The following is a 22,602-nucleotide window of genomic DNA, read 5'->3' as shown; positions in this document are numbered from 1 at the left end:
TTGTTTATATTTCATTTTTGTATTCTAAGATTGTGACTCGCAAATAAAATGTACAAAACATTAATTCTTAGTTTCGAAGATGAATTCTTAATTGAGAAAGTGTAGATCCTTTTCCTTAAGGTGAACAAACAGTCTAATAATAAAGAATTGGAATTTTGTTTAATATAATTAAGACATCTAAAACTGCTCTAAGCATTTTTTTTCTCTGAAACTAAAGATCTCGGAAAATATGGTAATTTTAAGGAAGCTTTGAAAATTCCTTTGGCTTTTTTCAAATACCTCTTTCTTTATTATATTAACTATTCTTTTAATAGTGTGCTGAGTTATAATCCTTACATTGTATCTAAAGCACCATATAATGTATATGATATCTTTATCCCTTTAATCCGTGGTGTTTAGAAAGAGTTGAACGGAAAAAGGAAAGAGAGAACCATAAATAACCCTCCAGGAATAAAGCGGAGGAGGAAATAGGTTTAGATTTATATATCCTTCTCCAGTCTTACAATTTAGTTTTGGTTGGAGCTTAGCGTCTCTTTTACCTACTAATATTGAAATACAAATACTTTTAAGGTATTTATTTAAATACATTTTGAATATTTTTCAATTTTAAGAACTATGTTTAAACTAGCGATTTCGGCCCTAGCGTCTAAGAGCTGTGTATTCGAAAGGGAATAAAGGCGCAGAAAAATAGCCTAAAACAAACGAAAAGATTCGTAGAGAAACCCCCTCAAAAATCTTTAAAATCTAAAAAAATGATATTTGCCTTGGAATTATTATTTTCCAACGTGTTATGAACTGACACGAGATTTTTTAAAATGAAATTTTACACCTTTGAAATTTTTGCTTATAAAATCGTCATCATACAAAGAAGTGAATTCTTTCGTGACTTGCAATCAATCGAAGGTTAGGGTTATTCCCCCACCCCTCTCCTCCTAAAAAATTTTAACCCCTTTAAATTAAATATCTTGGCCTATTCTTTAAATTTCTTAAGGCACAGCCACCCAAAAATTAGTATCCCCCCCCCCCCCCAACCTTAAAAATTGCTTGTATACGCCCTAACCTCAATCAATCAATGGATCAGGATAGCTGAATAAAATACATTGATTAGGGTCTTTGATTTCACAAAATAACGTGTAGTCGCTTCTTTGGGAAAAATTTCCCTTTTATTTGATGTTAATCCTCTTTTCTTTTCTTCATCTTTTTAAAATTTAGTGTTTCAGTGTTATACTCTTTCTAATTAAAATACTCAACCTTTTAAACTAAACTTTCTTATGTCAAACAATAATAGAAATAAAGAAGTTTAATGTTTAAAAATAAAAAATGAATATTGAAAATGGATAACTTTCATCATTTAGGTATAAAACGTTAAATTGGTCGATATTTTTTTGAGAGATGGGAGGGCTGCCCGAAAATATAATATGAAACTTTTTTGTGTGATAAAAATAGGATATTGGCAAGATTTCACTTTTATTTTTTTTAAGCTGCATTGAGGAGATTTATTATAAAAAATATTCCATTTAAGAAAAAGAATACAAGGAAAAATTATAAACAAACATAAAACTAGCCTTTAATATTTTTCTGATTTTTTTTTTTATGAGTGAAGTTAGATTCTTTGTTTTTCTTTGTATACAACATTTTTTAGAGTTCCAATTCCCATTCCTAGCCCTGTTAAGGTTAGACTTTATTATGCGTAAATTCCAGGGATGTAGGGACAGGACTGTGTAATATTCATTTCCAAAGTTGTTATGTATATTGAAAAAACATGAAGCTGGACAACAAAAAATGCTAAACATCAAATATCATTACACACACCTTTTTAATAAAGAATAAAATTTTAGACACAACCCAATCTTTCCCGATTTTGTATAATTTTTGAGGAACACGATTCCAGTGACGTCATATTTTTCTTTCCCGAAAAAGGGAAGGGGGGAAGAAAAAAAGAGATGGGAGAAAAGGGGGGTTTCCCCATCTCTTTTGAAGAGATTTTCTTCCCCCCTTCCCTTTTTCGGGAAAGAAAAATATGACGTCACTGGAATCGTGTTCCTCAAAAATTATACAAAATCGGGAAAGATTGGGTTGTGTCCAAATTTTATGCACAATTTTTTCCCTCATATTAAAACATTAATAGCTCAGAATAAACCAAAAGTTACTTTAAAATTTAAAAAAAAATTGTTGGTCATTTATGACAACAAATACATTGCCTATTACTACATTTTCAAAAAAAACAACACTTAACCATTCCCTCATCGCTGATAAATTTGGTTTTTAAAGGAATTTTAAATCACGTTATTTCTTTTTGATTGAAGCATTATGTACATATTTATATGCTGGAGATCCATTTTAGAAATTTTTCACAATCATAAAATCTATAGCAGTCTTGTTAAATTCTAAAATTAACTATTTCAGTCAAATTTTACTAGTAAGCGCAGCAACTTTATAATTAGGGTATGTCCTTTTGACCGTCCGTATGTCACTATGTAAAAGTATACTTGAGATTAGTTATATTTAGATTTATTGATTGAAATACCTCATGGGATAGTTGAAAACATCAGCATCAAATTAACTTGAAGTTCTAATCATCTCTTTTATTTATAAGGACAGCCATGCCAAGGAATTCTTCAGTCTCTTTGTCAAATATATAAAATGTATCAGGGATTAAAGGGATAAGACAATGGCCGATAAAATGATGTGCATCCCCAATGATGATACACAAAATTACCCCTTCTGTAGTTTACAATTAGTGGTTGAAACTTTGGACACTTAACATAATGAACCAACCAATCAAAACCCATTGAAAGCCCCCAAAGTTGTTATACTAACGAATAAGAAAACGTTATTATAAAACTTTGGGGACTACTGTAATAAACAACCCAATCGCACCTTCCCCCTAAGAATTAATAACTTCTCGATTATATTATGCAATCTACGTTAGATATTAAAAAGAAGAAAAAAACATATCATAACATTGAAATTAATGTGTATGTATTTTAAATTTGTGTTATATTTACAAGTTATAGGAAGTACATACTTTAAAAAAAAGTAATTTGTTTTTCTCAAATTTAATTAGTTAAACAGAATCTCGTGCTGGTACAATTCATCTTAAATTAGTTTTACCAAAATTCTTTGTAATTAGCTTTCTTATTTGTAGAAGCGATACTTTTCTATACTTGTTTTCAAACTTAGTTATTTTATTTATGTGGTTCCTTGAGGCAAAACTTCTCTTTTATTGTTATAAAACGCCTTTTTGTTCATTTTAGCACCTAAGATCGACTTAATAGAATTTGTCATATTTACATTCTAAATCAATTTCAACCATAAAATTTAATATGATAACTACTGCTACATTATTAGCTTGGTCGTTTTAGTTATTTTTTATATAATCAATTAAACTTTTAGGATTGCTGTTACATTTTTGGCCTTAGAATTTGTGACACTCAAATTTTAAGCATTTAAGAGTTTCAAATATGGATGTGTTGCCAAAAAGTTAATCATTGATTTGTTAGTTTGCGAGCTACGTTTTTATGGAATATTATCCTTCTTGTTTTATATGAGAACACAACGTTGATAAAAAAACTATTTCATTTTAAGAATGTAAAAATACTGTTTATAATCGAAACTAATTTTTATTTGTTTATTTCAGGTGAGTTAAGCAAAATTTAAATTTTCATGGATAAATTTTAAGAACAATGAGAAAATATGCTCCCGACATTCATTCAATGGATGAACAACACATCCAAAAAGTCAAAAAGCTTCGCTTTAAAAAAAATTATGTGAATTATATTTGATAATAATAATGATACTATTTCTAAATGTGTCAAATTAGATAATCAATTTGAAATTCAATTGTCAAAATTGGTGAAAGTTTATTTGCTTCCTTACTTCAATCCAGACACAGAGATATATATTCAACGATTTAAATTGATTAGGATCTTGAGATGTTTGTGTAATATTATATTCAGGGATATGGGGATTGGTCATTTTAATCTTCAACATCAAAAATGTTTGTATTGTCTATTGTAGATTAAAAAATTGTCATATTGTTTGATCCTAATTAAGAAAGGGGAAATTAAGTTAAGGTTATGTTCGTTAAATACACGATTAAAATCGATTTAAATATTTGTCTCTGTTTCTGCTTTACTGTGAAACTTCCTCTCTCTCCCCTCCCTTCCATATGTTTTTACAATAACGTTATGTATATGCAGAAAAAATAGCATGGATCTGAAGGGACAAGACAATGGCGATAAATTTATGAACATCCTCGAGATGATGTAAAGAATAGAACCCCTTAGATTTATTAGTTTAAAACGTTTGGATAGTTCTAGTTTGGAACAAAACAATCAAGATTCAAAGATTTTAAGGAAACGAATAAATCATGCTATAAAACTTTGGGTACGTAATTTACAAACCATTGTCCACTTCATCCCTAGAAGCATTGGACACAGCTATTATGGTTTGCAATTAATTGAGACGATCTTTACTGTTTTTAAAAATTTGGTTTGTTTTGAAAGAACACCACCACTGGGCCCTCCCCCTCAAACTCTCAGAGTCTCACTTGTAAATACATGGTTTGATTGATACACAATGAAATTTAAATATATTGATATACGCTTTTTGAAATTATGATGAGCTTTTTTTTCTAGAAGATAATAACTTGTTTAGTAATTTATGAGTTGACTTAAATTTAGGAAATAAAATATAAAGATTATTCTCTTAATAATATTTTTAAAGCTAAGATTAAATTTCCTAAGCCAATTTTAAATAAAAACTTTTATAACATTGGCAATTTAAGTAAAATTTGTGCATGTATGTATCTGAAAACTTACAGATAAAAATTATCGCTATTATTTTTAAAAATTTTTTCTCATCTATTCCTCCCCTTTGCTTAGATGACGCCAAAAATTAATAAGGGTTACCAAATTTTACCAGCATAAAGTACTAATATTCTAATTTTTTTTCTTTTTTTTGGTGTGAAAATTATTGTATTGAAAAAATATTACCTAAAAAAGTTTTTTAAAGATTTGTTGTTATTCAGAAAAATCATTCATGGTTTATAAATAGATCATAGGTAAATTACCCTGAAGCAAAAGTGGACCACTTATAGTCTCCCTTCCAACTCTGAATAACTTTTTAAAAGACTTTTTAAAAGAAAACTGGGAACTGAAGCTAATATTCAATAAATAATAATTTGATAAACATCCCAAATGATGAGAGACAAAACTAGCCCTTCTGCCGCTTTAAATAATGGCTAAAATTTGAACATTTTACTGGTTTGGATACAACCTAACCAAATTCAATAAAAGTATGCAAAGTTTTTGTGCCAACGAATAAGATAAAGGGGTTGTAAAAAATGGGATATCAATATTCTCTCCCTCCCCCCCCCAAAAAAAAATATTTCTCATGCTCTATTTATACTGTGTTATTATCTTACAGATTAGAGCAACACTTCTTGATCGTACTCCGTCTGTAGGCTTATAGTACCATTACTGCAAGAGTCATATAAGATTGAAGGGGGGATAAGTTAAAAATTCCATTAACGAAATAAGCGATTCATGAAGATTTTGTCAGAAACATATACTGTAATTCAATATATAGATTTATAGGAATATTTTTTCTTAGATGTTTAAAAATAAACGTATTTCTTGTTTATTTATATCAATAACTAACAATACCTGTCGATATGACAAAGAAAATTCTAAGAAAACAAGGATTGAATCGTCCATAAAAGCGAAGCTTAATCAATCATACGGACAACGAACATTAACAAATATAAAGTAACAGCTAATTTAGTATTCTACAATATTTTGCAGTCATTTAAAGACTTCAGTATGGAGATGTTTCGCTATTAATAACATTATTTCTAATCGTCGTAGTAATTCCTATTCCTAAAATCTAAAAAAGTGAAGTTTTAAAATATGAATTTTTTATCATTCTTCTTTAATGATTTATGTTTATTTTTGATGGTACAATATTAGAATTACGTTCAAACAGACCTTACATCATATTTAATCAAATTAGAAAACAAGAATCATAACAATATATTTATACCTAATTCTCAGAAATGAGAAAATATTTTGGCTTAAAATTTGTAAATACATAATATTATTGACATTTAGCTTGCGATTACATGCCCAAGTAAGTGAGAAGTATAAAAATAACTTAATTCATATGTACTTATTTAATATCTGTAGACAACTGAAAAAATATAATTTAAAAAAGAAAAAAGAAAAGCAAGGATGTAAACGGTAAAAACAGGGGAAAAATATCATCATATTATATATATAAATTAAATCTTATGTCTTTAAAACTAAATGTTTCAGAAACTAGACTCCTTGAAATAGCTATTTGTGGGTTTAAAATAAAATTTTTAAAGGTATTTTGACCCCCCTATATACTAAATTAGAAGATTTTTATATTTCTAAATGGTCAGATTTTTACACTTAATAAAAATCCGTGGGTCCATGGTGTATAGAGATGCTACGCGTTCAGAAAGTATGACTTACGCCCATACTTACGAGTTTAATGGTATTTTTATCAATTTTCAACAAAAGACAATTTTACTAATCTGATTTAGTAATTGTTTTCTGATAGAACTTTGTAATAAGCAGGGAGGGAAGGAACAATTGAAATTATAAACTATACTAGCCTCCAAAATATAAAAAATTTACCTTATTAAAACCTTTGGAAATATCATTAAATCTTGATTTTAGTATACAATATTTTTAAAATACCAGTGAAGCAACAGTGGCACCCTTCTTTAGGGTATGGACTAAGCCACTTATAAAAAATAATTTGCTTGTCTATTAAGTTCCCTTTAATAACAGAGCCGATTTAATTCTTCATTTTAGGGAGGCTTAACATAGGTCCCAGGATGTTTTAAGCTATTTTTTTCTAAACATAAGTCTTGAGATTTGTTAGTCTATTTTACTATTCTTCCTCCCCTGTAGTAGGCTAGGGATGAAGCCACTAATATACTTTTCTTTTATATAAAGAAGTAAGTTTTTTTTTGTCTGAAGCTTCAGATAGCTCGTGTTATGGTTTTAGACCGTTCTAATTTCAGATTTTAGTTTTGAGATGGTATTCAGCCATTTTTTAGCCCCTCTCTGTTTTTTTGAATACTGAGCCCCTAGAGGCTAGGGGCAGGTCTGCTAGTCTACTATAAGATTATAAAACCTACTTTCGCTAACTTATCTGTACCCCCAAGGCAAAAGATAAATCAGGGAGTGAGCAAATATATAATAAAATTAATGTTTACTTTTTAAAAACCAAACTCTCATTTAATCAATTACATAAAGTAGAAAGTTTTTTTTCTGTCCTATAATGTCGATTGTGTTCTCCATAATAGGAATGTTTTTTTTTTAAATAGATTTGAACCTTTAGATTGTTTTAAGCTATTTTTAGCTACCCTTCTTTGAATATAGACCCCCTAGATGATAGGAGCGCGGTCGCTAGTTTTATTAAAAATCTTTAAAGAAATTATTCGAGATTAAATTAGGTTATGTTTATGAAAATCGGTATCTATCCTTTTATAGAATGGAAATTAGTTAATTTCATAATGACTTTAGTTTATAATAGACATATTTTAGATTAAAATAAATTAGTTTCCAGTATAGCTTCTAAACCGATTAATATCCGCTGGATTACAACTGGTTCTAAGCAATGTATTGTATCGTATTATAGATAATTTTCTTCGAATAATAAAATAAAAAATATAATATTAATACCAGTTTTGTTAGACCGGGCCTTCGATCAATTTAATAATCATTTAACCACTCTAATCAATCTCTTTTACATGTGGACCTTGGTTCTTTCAATGGATTTATTATTACTTGGATCTTACACCAATTTATCATGTACTGTAATAAAGTGAAACTTGTAGCAGGCTAAAATAACGAATCCCCCATCCAAACCCCTACCCCATTCCCCCCTCCAACTGGATGAACGAAAACCAATAAATGATGTGCATGTTAGCAACTTAAATTGACGACAATTCCTCTGTCATAATATCCACGTATATTCTACATCCATTGTTTCTCTTATTATGTACACACACACACACACACACACACACACACATGTTAATTCTTAATTCTTGATTAGCTAATTGTATTGTTTTTAATTTATTTGGCACAGACAATAGTTTCTTTTACATTTTAGTTCAATTTATATTCTTAAAGGGAAGCTCGTAAAGTTGAAAATTTGGTGTACTTTTTATTTAGTGACCCCAGGGGAAAAGACAATGGATGACAAATTTACTTACGGCTCCAATTACCACTTCTTTGAATTAAAACTATTGGTTGACAAGTTTGGACCTTGCTGGTTTGTACAAATAGGTTTAAAAGAAGGTTCCCAAAGTTTTAAAGCAACGAATGAGAGAACGTGTTTATGAAACTTTTCATACCAATATAATTTACAGTCCAATATCCCCTTTTACTCTCTTTTAAACTAAAATTAAACTTAAAAAAGAAATTCAATATTATCGATAATTTAGATTGTCTTTTATAACCTGAATTAGCAAGGTCATCAAAAATGTTTAGTTCAATAAGCAAGAATAACATTAAAGTATTTCTTTAACAAGGATGACAACATCCATAAAAGTGAAGCACTGAAACGGTAGGACAAACGGACATTAACACTTGCATAGTGTCAGAACTAAATAATCAGAATATAAATGTATAAGAATCGGAGCAAAATTGTAATTAAATTGGTTGAAAAACTGCTTGATACAGGATAATGTTTATGGACATACTTGCATTTTTAGGACTTGATTATAGAGTTGCTTTGCTGATAACATTATACTTTGTTGTTCCACGAATCAACATACCAAAAATCATATCAATCGGATGATTAGATCACAGAAAAATTTGTTGTTAAAAAAGTAAAAAAATCAACATGTTTAAAATGGACGTACGGACATTCTTGTTATGATTATAGAGTTGCTACGCTTTCTAAATCTTACTTAACTACTAAAGAAATCACCATGCAAAGTTTTAAATCGATAGGACAACATGCCTAAATTAACGAAAAAAGCTATCCGTTTGTGACGGACGTACAGACGGACCGACCCTAATTATAGAAAAGCTTCGCTTTTAATAATTATAGAAAAGCTTCGCTTTTAAAAATTAACAAGAACGACAACATTCAATAAGAGAACCTTAATAAGTATGAAATCCAGACAATCTAAAATATAGGGTGGCAGAACATTTAAAGAAGTTTGAACAAGAACTTAAGAAAATCTGCCACAAAATTACTTAAAAACAGGACGCTTAATTTTGATGTACTTACATTTCATTGTTGATTACAGATAATTGTCAGCGAAGATTAAATGACGACATATTTGCAGCCAAATCACTACAAAACTAAGTATTTTTTTCATGAGCGATTATGTCTATTATACCATAATTGATACAATGAAATATGCTTATTTTGAGCACTTAAATAGCATTGTATTTTGCATATTTGCAAACATTTCCGCGACAATTTTGCATGCAAGAATCAGACATGCCATCATGGTCAAATTCATAATGCTTTAGTTACGCGGCAAATATGCGCATACAGTAGACTTACATTAGAGTACATCGACTCTCTGTGGCAACATAAATTGATCTCTGAAACAACTAATTTACAATGCTTCATGTTGGAAGTTTTAACTTTAAAATTTTACTTTAAATTGTCTAATATAAAGTCTCTAAGAAAATTTAATGTTAAGTTGAGTAATGTAAATCACCTACGACAACAAACACCCTAATTGTACACTGTTATGCTTACTCTTAGTCTAAACTTTATTTACTATAAATCTTTCTTAGAAACATTAACACATGTTATTAATGGTTAAAAATGCGGCATGCATGCACTTACAGACCATAAAAATATGCAGACCAGGGTTGCTAATGTCATCTTTAATTTTTTTAAGCAATAGAAATAGGAGAGAAGAACTATAGTGTGAACTCCTTTTTCATAAATCTGACAAAGGAACTCCTCCAGCTGACAAAAAACTTTAAAATTTTTCGAGTATATAATTTCTAGAAAGCTAACTTTATATTAAGGAATTCAACAATTCATAGCTAACTTATTAAAGGATTTGTAATATGGTTTACACTATACTAGAAAATAAATTTTAACACGATATAATTTACTTGAAAAAGCTTTATCTTAAGAAATGCGACTATTTACAGCTGACTCTTTGTATGAACAAAATGAAAAAAAATATGCCCTTTCCCTTTCCCATATGTGTACAGTGTATACACAGTACAACGCTAGGTCCTGTTGAAAACGTAACGAACGTACTGTTGTATTGCTATTTGTTGTTATTTTATTTTTATATAATTAATTTCGAGGTAAACATGAAACAAACATATGAATTTATGTATTTTAAATGTTTATAATAGATACGAATTACGAATTAAAGATTATGAATCATGTACATTTGAAGTCCGAGATATTATTTTTTTTGTTTTAATAGAAACTCAAGAAAAAAATATGATTTTATGAACTTAAATTCATAAAGGGATTTTTATTATTTTACAATAATTGCAATAGATGAAGCATATTTATTATTAATGCACAGATAAAACATAGATGTGAAACAACAATATGAAGGCAGTACTTCATGTGATGGACTTGATTTGAGTAAAAGTTGAAAGAATAGCTCTAATTAACTCTAATAAAAAATCTAGAAAGCTTCAGTTTAATTCAACCAATGAGATTTCATGTATGCTCTGATGCGATTCATTTATTGGCTCAATCAGACATTCCCTCTCTTTCTTAGTACCTTTATTTTTTAAGCTTCTTGGGTTTTTGATTCACTAGACCATTTTAACACGCAATTTTACCTCTGATAAGCAAACCATAATTAAAATATGTAGGTCTGACAGCAAAGATTAGGTATGTACGTACCGTACTACCTGCTATAAGATCAATCTTAATATTAATTTAATTGGTAAAGAAATTATTAGGAAGATAGGTATACGGTTCTACGACAAACGCAGGAGTCCCAAACGTTGGAGTGGACAAACGTCGGAGTGGACACTTAACCTAACCTAACCTATTTTAGACCATCATATAGGTTTTTAAATGCCTAACCCCTGCGGGGGGCTTATTTGTTCATTCATATCTTAACCTAACCTAATCTGTATAAAAATACTTAATAAAATTGATATTTTAACACTCCTGCGTTTGTCCACTCCGACGTTTGGGACTCCTGCGTTTGTCCTGGAACCATAAATTCTTGTCATATGTCTGTATTTTTTCCAGTTTTTATGTAGGTTTTTATTAATGGATAATAAGCGGATGTTATAAGAGGGGAAAAACTAACGTCAATTTAGGTTACTAACATGGACATCACTTTTTGGTCAGTCCGTTCATCCAGCAAGAGGAAAGAGTTTCGGGTAAAGGGGGTGGATGGGGGGATCGTTATCTAAGTCAGCTACAAGTTTCACTTTATTAGAGTACATGATAACTGGTGTAAGATCCAGGAAATAATAGATTTTTGTTTAATTTTTTATTTCAAGAATTAATTCTATGTAAATTGGAAATATGTGGATATCTTAACCTAATTTATAAAAGTTCACAACCATGAATTACTACTTTTAAGTACTTTTCTTTGAATCATAACATAATAGTAAACTGTGACTTGTTGAATCTCTTAATAATGATATGTAAGTAGATTGTTTATGTGTAAATCTTTGTTGTACGCACACAAGCTTAACTAATTCGCCACGAAGACTAAATTTACCAATAGGACTAAAGGGTTAGGTAAATGTTTAAAAATTGGAATTTTTAAAGAAATAACTAATTAAATTTAATATACAACTTTTTAAATGTGAGCTTTTCTAAATTTAGGTAAATGATATAAGCAACGAATCTCTCTAATAACTGATGCAAAAACCTCTGAAACGGTGGCTTATTTTATCCTAACTATTGTATTTTATGATATAAAAAATAGTAGTTAATGAACTTATGCCGCTCATGTATTCATTGTTTCAAGTTTAGAGCTTCAGGTTCGAAGTCCCTCAAGGTTAGGGGAGTAAATATTATATATTCTGCTGAATAACAATTCCCTGTGTCCTATTGAATATAGTATCCTGATGACAGACAAATTCAGGGTCCAATTTTGTATAGTTTATATTTCGAAAACATTGGAGTTTCTCCAATTTTGGAAATAATTCTATTGTCTTTTTATTTAATAAAATGCTTAAACTAAAGAGACGATAAAAACGTTTTAAAGCAAAAATTAGGGGTTATTTGCCCTTGTACTTTTAAAACCTGTGTACATTCCAGGTCTACTGTGTATCTGTCATTATAGTATTCTGACAACGTTGGCATGTCTGTGTGTATGTGTGTTTGGTGTGGTATAAATACATACGCATAAATATGCATATGTCCTCACGGAGGTTCAGGGATAAGTTAACTTTAATTTAGAATCTTCTAATTCAGGTGTTCTTTATCAAGGATCTAATAAGAAAAGACAATGGACGATAAATTGATATACAATAATACATCCTCAATGATGATACACAAAATTATCCCTTCCTTAGAGTACAATTAGTGGTTGAACCTTTTGGACACTCAACTTAATGAACCAACCAATAAAAATTCAAAAGTTGTCCCAAAAGTTGTTGATCTAACGAATAAGTAACGTTATTATAAAACTTTGTTATTATAATACTTTAGAAAATTTAGTAAATTCTAGAGACACTTCTAAATTGAAAATGTAGGATATTTGTTTAAAGATACTAAATTGAACGATACTTTAAACCTTTGGCAATTTCTAAATTAGTTATAATTCCTATTCTGATTGGTATAAAGATTTTCGGTTTTAAGGCGTAGTTGCGGCTGTCGCGCAGCTGCAGAACCCTGCAAAGTGACCATAAAAGTGATTTTAGTTGGATTGAACTTTTTACCAACCAAAGCCAAATTTTCTAATAAAACTAATCGTTACCTACGCATGGTCACACTCTGAAAAAGATATACTTAAAAAATAGCTTTTACTCAAAATTCAGTTACAAATATCCCTTATCCTGAAGTGAAGATGCATACGCAGAGGGATGAATAATAATGAGGGTGGGTGGGGGGAGGGGGGGGGGAGAAGTATAAGGTCAAATTTGGTCTTCGGTTTCATCGTCAAAAGCAATATTGTGGGATGCGTTTGGTGTTTTTACCTTACAACTAATATTCAGAATTAGCCAAACGTAGCGTAACTGATCTGTGTCTAAATTAGATCTCTAAATTTTTCCTTCATAAAAAAAACCAATATTTTGGAGTGCACTTGGTATGTCACCTGTACAAATAATTCAAAAAAAAACACCGGGATAGAGGGGACATTAATCTGTTATTTATGGTAGTCCCCAAAGCTTTTGAATCTTATAAAATCTTGATTAGGTGGTTCAAAGTAGCAGTGTCAAAGTTTTACACCAAAAATTTAAATTTACACTATTTTTGTTTGTCCAAAATAAGGATATGAATAAATTTTTAGTACATCATCTTATCAGTTTTTAAAAAAGTTGCTCGCTTTTAATAATGACATTAAGCATTTTTTACCAAAACAATTTTGCTGTTTGGTAAGAAATATGAATACGCTATGGTTTTAGGCATTTTTCAAAGGTATTGACGGGTTTTTGAATAGTTTTACTTTTTAAGGAAATATAATTATAATAATATATGGATATATACCAGAAGCAAAAAGGAAGTAAGCCCAATTCACAAATGTGAAGTTTTTTTTATCTTTCCAAAATTTATATTTGAAAAAAATTATATTCCAGCACAGCCAGGGAAAGAGTGGCCATTAAATTATATTGGTACCCAAATATTCATAAACACATTCTTTATTCATTTGCCCATAAACTTTGAATACTTTTTATCAAATCTTGATTAGTTAGTTTCAACTTGCAGTGCGAAACTAAATCCTGGGTTAGAAAACTGTAAGGAAAACCCTCCCGCTCCTGGCCCAACCCCCCATTCCTTAAAAAAAGGATAGCGGGAAAATTTGTTCACATTTGTAGAATTTTTAAAGGTATTTGTTGATTCGTTTCAGTAATTTTACACTTGGTATCCGATAATTCATTGTTTTCACAATATATATTCATGAATTTGAGATTTAAAAAAATTTTTCATTGTTTTTCTAATTTTTTATTTAATTCTTTTGATGACTTGTAGTTAATTAATTTTTTTTTATTTTCAAAAAATTTAAATTTTTTTATTTATGCTAAATGTAAAATGAGAAAAAGTTTAAACAGTAATTTTGTTTTTAATTATAAATTGGGTGAGCTGTAGAGCAGTTTCACTTAGAAATAATTTTAAATATTAATCAAAATAAAAAGTCGCGAATCAGTTTAAAAATTCAACCTAACATTATAATCCAAAAAGTTAAAGTTTAGTTTATTCGTGTTATTTATTGCTAGTTTTTTGGCATTTAAACTAAACTCAGAAATGAATTATGATCTCCATATTTGGATTCTTCTTGACAGATAACAATAAACCTTTTAAACCTATTTTGATTATTTTGACTTTGCCAATGATTTAAACTAAAGGAAATGATGTAAATTTTGTTGTGTAATTTTCTAGGAATAGTCTAGAGTCACACAACAGTTAAATCATTCAAATATTTGCAGCTTGTCTGTAATTTAGTTTTTAAGAATTAAAATCTTGTGTAATATAGGATATTTTGCTTATTTGGAAAGTTTACCCTATAGTCTAACAGTACTTTGTTTTTGATTAATAAATTTAAAATAATATATGGGGTAAATGCTATTCAAGGAAGCTTTCCACGTCAAATTGGTGACTATTAGCAGTTTCTTAGAGCAAAATATTTTAACATTAAAAAATCCGCAGTCCCAGTCTAAAAGTTTATTATTAATTAGAGAGGAATTTTAAAGTTTGGTATTGAATAGTAACTTGGATAAGATTCTTCGGGTATAGTCCTTTCCATGACATCGCTCCATATGGGGCGATGATTTTCTATAGCTCCTTCAAGGAGCTATAGCATAGCCTCTTATCATATGGAGCGATGTGATAGCCCCTTTTAAGGAGCGTTCATATCGCCTCTTATGATAAGAGGCTATGCTATAGCTCCTTCATGGCCTCTTAATAGCTCCTTTGAAGGGGCGTTAATATCGCCTCTTATGATAAGAGGCTATACTATAGCCCCATGATGGCTCCTTCATAGCCTCTCCATCGCCCCTCCATAGTCCTTTACCTCCAGTGCCCCTTCATCGCTCCTTCATCGCCCCTACATCGCTCCTTCATCTCTCCTTCTTGAAATTTATATTAAATTGTACTTTGATGGCCCCTACATCGCCCCTACATCGCCCCTACATCGCTCCTTCATCTCTAATTCTTGAATTTTATATTACATTGTACTTTGATGGCCCCTACATCGCTCCTCCATCGCCCCTACATCGCTCATACATCGCCCCTACATCGCTCCTTCATCTCTCCTTCTTGAAATTTATATTACATTGTACTTTGATGGCCCCTACATCGCTCCTCCATCGCCCCTTCATCGCTCCTCCATCGCCCCTACATCGCTCCTTCATCTCTCCTTCTTGAAATTTATATTACATTGTACTTTGATGGCCCCTACATCGCTCCTCCATGGCCCCTTCATCGCTCCTACATCGCCCCTACATCGCTCCTTCATCTCTCCTTCTTGAAATTTATATTACATTGTACTTTGATGGCCCCAACATCGCTCCTCCATCGCCCCTTCATCGCTCCTACATCGCCCCTACATCGCTCCTTCATCTCTCCTTCTTGATATTTATATTACATTGTACTTTGATGGCCCCTACATCGCTCCTCCATCGCCCCTACATCGCTCCTCCATGGCCCCTACATCGCTCCTTCATCTCTCCTTCTTGAAATTTATATTACATTGTACTTACTTTGATGGCCCTTTCATCGCTCCTCCATCGCCCCTGCATCGCTCCTCCATCGCCCCTACATCGCTCCTCCATCGCCCCTACATCGCTCCTCCATGGCCCCTACATCGCTCCTCCATCCCCTTACATCGCTCCTTCATCTCTCCTTCTTGATATTTATATTACATTGTACTTTGATGGCCCCTACATCGCTCCTCCATCGCCCCTACATCGCTCCTCCATGGCCCCTACATCGCTCCTTCATCTCTCCTTCTTGAAATTTATATTACATTGTACTTACTTTGATGGCCCTTACATCGCTCCTCCATCGCCCCTTCATCGCTCCTCCATCGCCCCTACATCGCTCCTCCATCGCCCCTACATCGCTCCTCCATGGCCCCTACATCGCTCCTCCATCCCCTTACATCGCTCCTCCATCGCCCCTACATCGCTCCTATATCGCTCCTACATCGCCCCTACATCGCTCCTTCATCTCTCCTTCTTGAAATTTATATTACATTGTACTTACTTTGATGGCCCCTACATCACTCCTCCATTGCCCCTATATCGCTCCTACATCGCCCCTACATCGCTCCTTCATCTTTCCTTCTTGAAATTTATATTACATTGTACTTACTTTGATGGCCCCTACATCGCTCCTCCATCGCCCCTTCATTGCTCCTCCATCGCCCCTACATCGCTCCTCCATCGCTCCTACATCGCCCCTACATCGCTCCTTCATCTCTCCTTCTTGAAATTTATATTACATTGTACTTTGATGGCCCCTACATCGCTCCTCCATCGCCCCTTCATCGCTCCTACAACGCCCCTACATCGCCCCTATATCGCTCCTATATCGCCCCTACATCGCTCCTTCATCTCTCCTTCTTGAAATTTATATTACATTGTACTTACTTTGATGGCCCCTACATCGCTCCTCCATCGCCCCTACATCGCTCCTCCATCGCCCCTACATCGCTCCTCCATTGCCCCTACATCGCTCCTCCATCGCCCCTATATCGCTCCTACATCGCCCCTACATCGCTCCTTCATCTCTCCTTCTTGAAATTTATATTACATTGTACTTACTTTGATGGCCCCTACATCGCTCCTCCATCGCCCCTATATCGCTCCTACATCGCCCCTACATCGCTCCTTCATCTCTCCTTCTTGAAATTTATATTACATTGTACTTACTTTGATGGCCCCTACATCGCTCCTCCATCGCCCCTACATCGCTCCTCCATCGCCCCTACATCGCTCCTCCATCGCCCCTACATCGCTCCTCCATCGCCCCTATATCGCTCCTACATCGCCCCTACATCGCTCCTTCATCTCTCCTTCTTGAAATTTATATTACATTGTACTTACTTTGATGGCCCCTACATCGCTCCTCCATCGCTCCTTCATCTCTCCTTCTTGAAATTTATATTACATTGTACTTACTTTGATGGTCCCTACATCGCTCCTCCATTGCCCCTACATCGCTCCTACATCGCTCCTTCATCTCTCCTTCTTGAAATTTATATTACATTGTACTTTGATGGCCCCTACATCGCTCCTCCATCGCTCCTTCATCTCTCCTTCTTGAAATTTATATTACATTGTACATACTTTGATGGCCCCTACATCGCTCCTCCATCGCCCCTACATCGCTCCTTCATCTCTCCTTCTTGAAATTTATATTACATTGTACTTTGATGGCCCCTACATCGCTCCTCCATCGCCCCTATATCGCTCCTACATCGCCCCTACATCGCTCCTTCATCTCTCCTTCTTGAAATTTATATTACATTGTACTTACTTTGATGGCCCCTACATCGCTCCTCCATCGCCCCTACATCGCTCCTCCATCGCCCCTACATCGCTCCTCCATCGCCCCTACATCGCTCCTCCATCGCCCCTATATCGCTCCTACATCGCCCCTACATCGCTCCTTCATCTCTCCTTCTTGAAATTTATATTACATTGTACTTACTTTGATGGCCCCTACATCGCTCCTCCATCGCTCCTTCATCTCTCCTTCTTGAAATTTATATTACATTGTACTTACTTTGATGGCCCCTACATCGCTCCTCCATCGCCCCTACATCGCTCCTACATCGCTCCTTCATCTCTCCTTCTTGAAATTTATATTACATTGTACTTTGATGGCCCCTACATCGCTCCTCCATCGCTCCTTCATCTCTCCTTCTTGAAATTTATATTACATTGTACATACTTTGATGGCCCCTACATCGCTCCTCCATCGCCCCTACATCGCTCCTTCATCTCTCCTTCTTGAAATTTATATTACATTGTACTTTGATGGCCCCTACATCGCTCCTCCATCGCCCCTTCATCTCTCCTTCTTGAAATTTATATTACATTGTACTTTGATGGCCCCTACATCGCTCCTTCATCGCCCCTAAATCTCTCCTTCTTGAAATTTATATTACATTGTACTTACTTTGCTGGCCCATACATCGCTCCTTTTCCAAATTTATATTACATTCTACTTTGATGGCTCCTACATCGATCCTTTTCCAAATTTATATTACTTTGTACTTTGATGGCCCCTACATCGCTCCTTCTCCAAATTAGTATTACATTGCACTTTGATGGCCCCTACTTCGCCCCTTCATCGCCACTCCATTGCTCCTTCTCCAAATTTATATTACATTGCAACTTGATATCCCCTACATCACTCCTCCATCGCCCCTACATCCCTCCTTCCTTAAATTTGCAATACATTGCAATACATAGATGGTAACTAAGAAGAAAACAAAATAAAAACTTAATATATTTTTAATATATTTATATGGCCCCTACAACGCCCCTTCTACAAATAAAACATCATTTTACCTTATCTGAAAAAAAACATAAAAAAAACTAAATAAAAAACTCAATATATTTTTTTAATATATTTATTAAGTAATCTATTCAAATGAGTAATCTAACATTGCAATTTAAAATAGAGGTCATAGATACAAGGAGAAGCTGCTATAATACAAGGTAGAATGTCAGTCTGTCTATCCATCTATCCATCTATTCATCTATTCATCTATTCATCTATTCATCTATTCATCTATCCATCTATCCATCTATCCATCTATCCATCTATCCATCTATCCTTCTATCCATTTGTCTGTCTATCCATCTATCTATCTGTCTGTCTGTCTGTCTGTCTGTCTATCTGTCTGTCTGTCTATCCATCTATCCATCTATCCATCTATCCATCTATCCTTCTATCCATCTGTCTGTCTATCCATCTATCTATCTGTCTGTCTGTCTGTCTGTCTGTCTGTCTATCTGTCTGTCTGTCTATCCATCTATCCATCTATTCATCTATCCATCTATCCGTCTATCCATCTATCCATCTATCCATCTGTCTGTCTATCCATCTATCAATCTATCAATCTATCAATCTATCAATCTATCTATCTATCTATTTATCTATTTATCTATCTATCTATCTATATATCTATCTATATATCTATCTATCTATATATCTATCTATCTATCTATCTATCTATCTATCTATCTATCTATCTATCTATCTATCTATCTATCTATCTATCTATCTATCTATCTATCTATCTATCTATCTATCTATCTATCTATCTATCTATCTATCTATCTATCTATCTATCTATCTATCTATATAATTGACTGGATCTCTCCTGCTTATAAAACATTAAATTTGTGGTTGATTTTGACGCAATACCCTAGTTGTAAAGTAGATATTCTAAATTAAATCCCTTAAAATCTAACCCCAAGAAGTGATTTAAATATACCTAACTAAAATAAATATTAACTACTTAACAAACCATTAAAATGGAAATTTGAAGAAGGAGCGATGTAGGGGTGATGGAGGAGCGATGTAGGGGCCATCAAGTTGCAATGTAATAAAAATTTGGAGATGGAGCAATGGAGGGGCGATGGAGGGGCGATGGAGAGGTGATTGAGTGGCAATGTAGGGGTCATCTAAGTGGAATGTAATATAAATTTGGAGGAGCAATGAAGGGGCGATGGAGGAGCGATGTAGGGGATGTAGGGGCCATAAAAGTACAATGTAATATAAATTTGGAGAAGGAGCTATGAAGGGGCGATGGAGGAGCGATGTAGGAGCGATGTAGGGGCGATGGAGGAGCGATGTAGGGGCCATCAAAGTACAATGTAATATAAATTTCAAGAAGGAGAGATGAAGGAGCGATGTAGGGGCGATGTAGGAGCGATATAGGGGCGATGTAGGAGCGATGTAGGGGCGATGGAGGAGCGATGTAGGGGCGATGGAGGAGCGATGTAGGGGCGATGGAGGAGCGATGTAGGGGCAATGTAGGAGCGATGAAGGGGCGATGGAGGAGCGATGTAGGGGCGATGTAGGAGCGATGAAGGGGCGATGGAGGAGCGATGTAGGGGTCATCAAAGTACAATGTAATATAAATTTCAAGAAGGAGAGATGAAGGAGCGATGTAGGGGCGATGTAGGAGCGATGAAGGGGCGATGGAGGAGCGATGTAGGGGCGATGTAGGAGCGATGAAGGGGCGATGGAGGAGCGATGTAGGGGCGATGTAGGAGCGATGAAGGGGCGATGGAGGAGCGATGTAGGGGCCATCAAAGTAAGTACAATGTAATATAAATTTCAAGAAGGAGAGATGAAGGAGCGATGTAGGGGCGGTGTAGGAGCGATGTAGGGGCGATGGAGGAGCGATGTAGGGGTCATCAAAGTACAATGTAATATAAATTTCAAGAAGGAGAGATGAAGGAGCGATGTAGGGGCGATGTAGGAGCGATGAAGGGGCGATGGAGGAGCGATGTAGGGGCCATCAAAGTACAATGTAATATAAATTTCAAGAAGGAGAGATGAAGGAGCGATGTAGGGGCGGTGTAGGAGCGATGTAGGGGCGATGAAGGAGCGATGTAGGAGCGATGAAGGGGCGATGAAGGAGCGATGTACGGGGCGATGGAGGAGCGATGTAGGGGCGATGGAGGAGCGATGAAGGGGCGATGGAGGAGCGATGTAGGGGCCATCAAAGTACAATGTAATGTAAATTTCAAGAAGGAGAGATGAAGGAGCGATGTAGGGGCGATGGAGGAGCGATGAAGGGGCGATGGAGGAGCGATGTAGGGGCCATCAAAGTACAATGTAATGTAAATTTCAAGAAGGAGAGATGAAGGAGCGATGTAGGAGCGATGAAGGGGCGATGGAGGAGCGATGGAGGAGCGATGTAGGGGCCATCAAAGTACCATGTAATAAAAATTTCAAGAAGGAGAGATGAAGGAGCGATGTAGGAGCGATGAAGGGGCTATGGAGGAGCGATGTAGGGGCCATCAAAGTACAATGTAGTATAAATTTCAAGATGGAGAGATGAAGGAGCGATGTAGGAGCGATGAAGGGGCGATGGAGGAGCGATGTAGGGGCCATCAAAGTAAGTACAATGTAATATAAATTTCAAGAAGGAGAGATGAAGGAGCGATGTAGGGGCCATCAAGGAACTCAGATATATATATAAAATCGTGAAGGGGCCATGAAGAGGCGATATTTTATTAAATAGCCCCTTGGGATAAGAGGACATATCATTACCTCTTTAGAAGGAGCGATTATGGAGCGATAAAGGATCATTTAATCGCCTCTTAGGGCAAGGGGCTATCAAATCGCTCCTTTCAAGGAGTCATAACATCGCCTCTTGTTATAAGGGGCTATTAAATCGCTCCTTTCAAGGAGCCAATACATCGCCCCTTGTCATAAGAGGCAATCAATTAAAATCATCGCCCCATATGGAGCGATGTCATGGAAAGGACTATACCCGATTCTTCTTGTTATTGAACATTGCAAGTAAGCAACTTTTAATGTTGTTATGTAATACAAATAAGCAACTCTACGTCATTCTATCATTCCAGCTTTGGATTAAATTATTCTTGTTTAATTGTTGTTGTTTTGTTGTGCACTGCAAGTAAGCAACTTCTCATCTAATTGCATCCTTCTGTTTTTACATATCTTGCAATCTAATTCTATCTTTCTATCAATGTCGCTATCTATTTTTGTCTTTATCCCATGTTTATAATATAAATTATATCTATCTTTTATCTAATTCTGTATTTCTACAATTACAAGTTTGACTCTATTTTATCCTTTTTGAACTAGCTGTCTTGCATTTAGCTAAATTTTATTTTTGAAAAGACAATTATGAAAAAACATAGACATATACATTAAAACCATAATTTCCTACTTAATCATATTTTATTTTAATACTTTTTTCTTCGTCCCTAGAATGGGGCTTTATATTTTAAGCGAAAGGAAAGAAGCAGAAAAAAATGCCCTGAAACCAATCTAGGCCTTAATTTACAAGTAAGAAAGCCTAAAACCCACCCCGGGACCTATGTGATGCTTTCCTGAAATGGAGAACTTATTTATTTTAGTGTTTAGCAAGATCTTATTCTTAATGGACAAACAATATACCTTACTTCTTTGTATGTACCCCTAGTATCTAGGGGATCTGTAGTCAAAGCGGTATACATAGAAATGGCAGAAAAAGAGCCTAAAACCATCCCAAGACTGAAACCCTGCTACTTTATACTATATGATATTTCTTACCATTATCAATAATTATTTTTTTTTTCAGGTTGTTTTGTGTGATTGTTGTCCCTAAGATGTGTATAGTTAATCCTGTCCTGTCTAGCTCCATGAACCTCCACCAGGTCTCCAGGCAAACATGAAACTTGTCCCGGACTCCAACCTGGACGAGGTAAGCTTTTTACCTGGAAT

At 34.1% G+C, this 22,602-nt stretch overlaps 1 protein-coding gene across 1 annotated transcript in view; it reads left to right on the top strand.

The window, feature by feature from the left end:
- Rgl (Ral guanine nucleotide dissociation stimulator-like) overlaps window positions 1-22,602 on the top strand; it is a 102,160-nt gene that overhangs the window by 14,042 nt on the left and 65,516 nt on the right. The window contains exon 2 of the mRNA XM_080157795.1: window positions 22,460-22,582. Coding sequence (XP_080013921.1) covers window positions 22,550-22,582 — 33 coding nt within the window. The 5' untranslated portion in view covers window positions 22,460-22,549. The remainder of the gene's footprint in view (window positions 1-22,459; window positions 22,583-22,602) is intronic.

This window comes from Acartia tonsa, chromosome 4 (assembly GCF_053477335.1).
Source record: "Acartia tonsa isolate MP-2025a chromosome 4, ASM5347733v1, whole genome shotgun sequence".
NCBI classification, from domain to species: Eukaryota; Metazoa; Arthropoda; class Copepoda; order Calanoida; family Acartiidae; genus Acartia; species Acartia tonsa.
This window is presented reverse-complemented; position numbering and strand designations above follow the sequence as displayed.